Genomic DNA, 6,367 nt, shown 5'->3' with positions numbered 1-6,367 from the left:
ACCACGAAAACCGCAGCCATCCGGGTCGCGTTGCTCTTGGGTGCCATGACGGAGAGATCGATGGAGAATCACTTATTTCTTTGCCGTGTGCCTAAGGATACGATAATCTCTGGTCCTTGTATGGTCATTTATATAGAGAGAGGGTGAATCAAATCTTTGTCATTAAAATGCCTTCCAGGTTTTTTAAGCTGGAATTAAATATTACTATATCAATAGAAATATTGATTTTCCGGCAGGAATGGATTGGTTTCCAAATATGTAGTATCCTCTTCCTTTTTTACAACGGCATCTTGCCTAGTTTTTTTAGGGGACTAGTATTTTATTTAGGAGGCGAATGCAAGGAAATCCGCAACGTTTTGATGCATCTTTGGAATTATTACAGGCAAGGACGTGCCATTTCCGCGAAATGCAGTAGTTGTGTTTCTTCCTTCTTTTTTGCGAGTTAATTTGGGTTCGCAATTTTCACAGCGCTACATTTGCCAGGAACAAGGTGAACTGTACTCAACTTCAGGCGAATGCAAGGAGTACTACACAACCAATTCCTTAGCGAGGTCCAATGTTGGGAGTTGCCATGTTTAATCAGATACTACTACACTTGAATGTGTTTGTTTAAATGTGTGACATTCACAAAAGGTGTTTGTTTAAACGCTTGTGAAGAACCACCTTAACGGCGATTACACCGGAGGCTAGATTTCTTCTCCGCCCCTCAAATGCACAAGGACTAGGTGAGGGATGTAGCCTGGGCTCCAAACCTAGACCGTCCAAAATCTACAATTGTCGGTGCCTCTCGGGATGGAAACCATGGTTATGTAGCACTTGTGTGGACCAAGGCGAAGCAAGTATGAGCCCCCAACGCACCAGGTTATATATGTAGCCTGTGCGTTTTGTTAATAAAGCCTGATAAATTTCAGCAGGACGCGATGTTCTCGTCGTTTGCTTCTTCATTTCTGGAGATGTACGACACATTGACACTTGTCATCGTGAGTAGACGTTGCGTGAGCGTGTGTCATGCCCGTGTTACCCTCGGTGTATCTATCTAAAAATGAATATCCAAACCTCACGTGCAGATTAAAGATTTCCGAGAGATGTTTTCTTTTCACATGGGAATGGGATTTACTAGACAGCAAGTACAGCTAGCCGGCTCTTCGCAGATAGACCATTACCCCGAGGCCGGTGACCAGGGCAGCCCCGGCCGCGACCCCGCCGTAGGCCGCCGACCACGCTTCCCGGCTGGCCAGGTCCATCGTCGTCGTTCCGTTGTTAGATGCCAGGCTTCTCCGACCCGGCGTGCCGCCAGAGTAATCCAAGAAGAGCTTCAAACCCTGCAAATGCAAAAGAAACAAAATAGTTCAAACCAAACCGGCTGAACGGAACAAGTTTCGTGATGCCGGTGGATCCATGCATGCATGCCTTCCATCCGGAGAGCCTGGCGTGGTCGACCGCCGCCGTGAGGTCGTCGTCCGACGCCAGCACCACCATGTCCCGGTCCTCGTCTTCGTACTGCAAGCATACGTACGTACCAGCCGGGTCATGCATGCATGCATTTGCCCAGTTTCATCATCACATGTATCCCGTGATGAACCACTCACCAGGATCTGAGGCAGACGGTGGCGGTCGATGTCGGTGCCGAGCCTCTGGAGTATGCAGGTGACCAGCGGCGTCAAGCTCTGCACCTCTGCAGCGCATGTATGCAGACGATAAGTCGTACTCCAGAGGCACGGTCAGTGGCAGTAGGTACGTACCGCAGCTGAAGCGGTGCATCCGGCCTCGCCTGTCCTGGAGCTTGAAGGAGAAGAGAGCGGGGTACGGCGGCTCGGCCGCCTCGTGGATGACCTCGGACATCATCTGGGACCTGGCCGCCTCCTTTTCAAAAAAAATCTGGGACCTGGTCGCGTCGCTCATCAGAGACTGGGTTTCGGTCTCGTCATCCATCGAGCCCAAGGCCATGGCGGAGTCCCAGAACCTCTGGATCATCGAGATGGTCGCCTCGTCCCCGGTGCCGCTGCTCTCAACCTATACATTCATGCAATCAGTAGGAGACATCTCATCAACCAACTCAAACTTTTTCTGTCTTCTGAAAAAAAGGAGGACTTACGATGGAGATGGCGGCATGCGTGATGTCGATCACGTCGACGATACAGACGATGGAACCGTCTGCCCGCACACAGACGGTGAAAACACAGAAATGTGAGTGCCAACTCGCCATTTCTCCTCTGCTCTGCATAGCACATACTAGTATATACCTCTGTCCATCACGGGAAGATGCAAGAACTTGCGCTCCTGCATTGTCCGGAGAGCATCCAGTATCGGCGTGTCGACCGTCGCGCACTCGGGGTCAAGAGTCATGACCTGCAGGTGAATCATATACATTTCAGCTTCCATCACATTCACATGGCTGCCAAGAAATATATCGTGGCGGTTGGAGTTGGAATGCATACCTTCTCGACCGGGGTTGAGTCTGCAGGGAGGTTCCTGGCGATCATTCGCATCAAGATGTCCCTGGAGCTGCACGCCCGTAGACCATTGCCAACACCAAAGGAGGATAATCAGCAAAACGCTCATCTGACCTGACACAAGGAAATGCCACTGAAAGGCACGTACGTGAGGATGCCCCGAGGTTTATTCCCGACGGCCACGACGGCAGAGTTCGCATGCGCCTCCACCATCATCTTGGTCGCCGCGAGCACCGAATCGCCCGGCGCTGCGATCACAACCCTACATTATAGATCCACATGGCATCAGTTCTGATGAACTAACGCACTACATGCGCAGATAACTGAATGAAGCAAATGCAGAGGGGCTCATGAACCAAACGTTGAGTCAGCAGTGATTATTGTCGACAAGGATGGCCTCAACATTTGCTCCTTGAATGCCTCTAGCAACGAGCTCGGGTTACCTGCAGATCCAACCTTATTCGTTTGATAGGGATGTATAGTATAGATGATTTGACTGCAATCAGCACACTTGACATAGGATTGATTGCTAGGATTGCTGCCGGTGCTACGTACTCCCAGAGTGGTACTTGTCGGTGCCGTCGATCACCGCCTTCCCCTTCTCGGACGCCCGCTCCATCCTGGCGATGGCGTCGTAGAGGCACTTGGCGATGTCGAGCATGGCCATCACCTCCCCGTTCTCCACCACCGGCAGGTGCCTGAACTTGCCTGAAATTACACCGGAGCAATTAATTAATCAACTCTTCATATAGAGAAGGGAAAAGGCCAGGTGCAGCTCGACCTTGGACCATCTTCTGCAGCGCCTCCACGGCAAGCGTGTCGGAGAGGACGAAGACCGGATGCCTCGTCATCACCTTCCACACCGGCGTCTCGTCCATCCTGACCTCGCGGGCGATCACCCTCGTAGCAATGTCCTGTAGATTAAATCACAGCTCAGACCGCGCATTGGCAATTCCATTTCCACCTTCCTTGTCGAGAGAAAGGTATTAGCTACGGCATGCACCTTGTCGGTCAGGATGCCGCAGAGCAAGGCGTTGGAGTCGGTGAGGAGCGCGGCGTCCACCCTACGCGCCGCCATGCGCCGGCAAGCCTCCAGCACGGTCGTGCTCTCCGGCATCGTCAGCGCCTTGGACAGCCGCAGCCGCTTCACCGTGCGCTCGCTGCCCAGGGTCCTGCGCCACCGGCCACGCGATGCATGCTTACATTTGATCAAGCATGCATGCATGCAAAGAAATTGATTGGAACGGAGATGGAGGCGGGTACGTACACGGACCGGGCGAGCCCGGGCTTGGGGCCGGCCATGCCGGCGGCCGCCGCCCGCCGGGAGCCGCTTCCCAAGGACATCGTCCGCCTTGGCGGCGACAAGCCGGCCATTGCGCGGCGTGGACGTGCGTACGGCTAGCCGTCTGGGAAATGGGGGCGAAAATGCATGGAAGGTCGACGTCGTGCCTGGTTCAGCTCCCGCCATTTTTTCCCATCCGCCAGGTTAATTGCTCGTTAAATTGCACAAAGCATTGTTGCACTGCCCAATTATAGCATGTGGTGGGAGTGATCTCTAGGAGAAGCTAGTTACCATGGGCTATCACATTTAGAGTAGAGAATGAGAGAGACCAAGTGAATCAAGCTCGTTTATCCCCTTTTTGTTTTTGAAAAAGAGGTTGGAGCCTCGGCCTCTCCATCAATTGATGCACACATAGTCATTCTTATTAAATGATGCGAGACATCGAGACAACATCAACAAATGGAGTATATAACAGATGCAACTATGGCGGAAATATTACATGATATGAATGTAACACCTAGGACTATGTCGACTTCTTCCGCAGCAACGTGTTCAAGAAGGGATAAAGGGGCTCTTTGGTTTCTGCCCAGGTCAGCCTTGCCAAATCGTGGGCGCTGATGGTGAGCCAACAAATTGGCGAACGATTCCAACGCCCTCATTTCTACCAATACATTGGCGCAAAAAAACGAGGGAAGAGTGTAGGAGCGCTTGCGTACCAATTATTTGGATCCAATCCAAACGCCCACGCCACGGCTGGTCAACGACTAATTTTTTGGCCAGACAGCTAAAGGATCTAAACCAAACAGCCTCAAATGCCCTCACGCTACCGTCATGACGAAGACAACGTCTTCAACAAGATAATGATGCAAGTTCGCCGCTGCTGAGTCTGGCCAGCAAAGGCCAGAACTAGGATTTTCACCCCGGAAATGAAGTGTGTTTGAAACACCATCTTGGCAAGAGATCTTCCCGACAGTCACATCTCCCAATACTCCATGCTAGGCCAGAGTGACACTAGTAGATGGGTGGGATGTATGCGCACCAAAGATCATCATCATGGCCGTCGGGAGGCTGACCATGCTGCGGTGCAGAACTAGCCGCTGCCACTTCACAACAACGTGAGTCGACCTGCAACATCCACCATAACTCTGAGGTCGTTGCCCCAGCGTCCTTCCTGTGAATAGAGAGGCGGATGCCGCCGAGTTTGATGTCGACCGGGAGCCGTTGGTGCACTTTTCCCGATCATAGCATGGGAGCCAGCTGCCCACCAACAACCACCAAACATGTCTGCGCCATAGTCGGGCACCCGCCCTGCCACGCACAGGACTGATAAGCGTGTTTATTCTTATTGATAATTTTTTTCCTAGAGAAATGATCTTGCTATTTATACAATTACAAGAGTCGTGGTCGATCAACCTTCGTCGGCACCCTTCAAAGTGTGCGAGAACCAACTATAAAAGATGATTGGTTGCCCGCATAACTATTCGTCGGCACATAACTATTCGAATAACCGTGCCCGCGATTATAGGACTACTTGGTTATTTATGTCTTCAACGGGTCACTCGAACCTTGAATTAAAACGCATGAATATAAGTGTAAGTGCTATGAATTGATTCCTCAAGTTGGAACGATGGGGGTTTATAGTGTTGTAATGTTTGTGGTGCATAAAATGGATTGTACTCAAATTCACTCGTCTTCGGAACCCCTTTCCAAGACTATTTGGTAGTCATTTGTAACTCAATAGCAGGAAAATGTGAAAACTATTTTTTCACAAAAAGATGTCCACATATAAATCACTAGCCATGGAAACTTCCTTACAAAGTTTTCAAGTCTGTCAGAACCCTGTGTCCCCATTGTTAATTAAGGGGTAGAACATTTTTGGCTATTTTCCGATGGCAATAATATGGTGACCCTGTGGAAGGAAGTTGTTGATGGCAAATGGTATCAAGTGATGACTATTGAGCCTTAGGTATTTGGGTTTTATTGGTTTTCTATTTACTAAATTATAAAGATCATTGTCTCATATTATTTTGTGGTAGCTCAAAGGTTAGACTTTACTGACATCCTAACTCTATTCTCCCTAACTGTTTGTCCAATCGTTTTGTTTTTGTCATTGCCATGTTGTCTTCCTATGGGCTCTCTGTTGAACATGTGTGATAAGAATGATGTTGGAATAAAACATAATGTGTGCACACTGCATTGTTTGTGTTTGAGCATGTTCAAACACATGTATGGAAGTGTTAATCATGTGTTGTGTAATTGAATTTTTAAATTACCGTTGAACTTTTTTTCTTGACAAAAAGGCAATATGGCATCCCAACTAAGATTTTGAATCCCAGTGATCATCTTCAGCACGACCCATTTTCGCTTTGCCGGTAGGAGTTATTTTCATTATAAGATTAACAACAAAGCCTTGTGAAGAACATGCTCAACATGAGATGAAACATTCAGGTTAAAACAAGATTATTGCGTGTTGTTCAAATCGTCTAGGCAACCTTGGAAGCAAAATCCATAATTTTGTGTTTAAGAGCGATCCTCCTTCTCTCATACAAAGGCCAACCAAATCCTTGTGCGAGGGCGATGAATATATGTAGCCCTAATGCAATACCAAACATAATAAGACAGATGACACCCA

The 6,367-nt window shown here is 49.2% G+C and overlaps 1 protein-coding gene across 1 annotated transcript; it reads right to left on the bottom strand.

Annotated features, from left to right (window-relative positions):
• Nucleotides 1-972: 972 nt before the first annotated feature.
• On the bottom strand, nt 973-3,606 carry LOC119305579 (CBS domain-containing protein CBSCBSPB5-like). Its single transcript, XM_037582066.1, has 13 exons — nt 3,457-3,606; nt 3,235-3,367; nt 3,009-3,161; nt 2,815-2,896; nt 2,602-2,715; nt 2,439-2,505; nt 2,244-2,349; nt 2,096-2,154; nt 1,886-2,013; nt 1,743-1,852; nt 1,590-1,675; nt 1,411-1,500; nt 973-1,322 (listed from the first exon to the last, which is right to left on the bottom strand). Exons 1-13 carry the CDS (start codon nt 3,568-3,570, stop codon nt 1,134-1,136), a joined length of 1,431 nt encoding a protein of 476 aa, XP_037437963.1. The 5' UTR covers nt 3,571-3,606; the 3' UTR covers nt 973-1,133.
• Nucleotides 3,607-6,367: the final 2,761 nt, after the last annotated feature.

Source organism: Triticum dicoccoides, chromosome 5B (assembly GCF_002162155.2).
Source record: "Triticum dicoccoides isolate Atlit2015 ecotype Zavitan chromosome 5B, WEW_v2.0, whole genome shotgun sequence".
Lineage (NCBI taxonomy): Eukaryota > Viridiplantae > Streptophyta > Magnoliopsida > Poales > Poaceae > Triticum > Triticum dicoccoides.
This window is presented reverse-complemented; position numbering and strand designations above follow the sequence as displayed.

Coding starts and splice junctions, on each gene's coding strand:
- LOC119305579 (XM_037582066.1), bottom strand. CDS start 3,570: ATGCCGGAGAGCACGACCGTGCTGGAGGCTTGCCGGCGCATGGCGGCG. Junction 2,897..3,008: donor CGACAAGTACCACTCTGGGA/GTACGTAGCACC, acceptor TTGGATCTGCAG/GTAACCCGAGCTCGTTGCTA. Junction 1,676..1,742: donor GATGCACCGCTTCAGCTGCG/GTACGTACCTAC, acceptor CATGCGCTGCAG/AGGTGCAGAGCTTGACGCCG.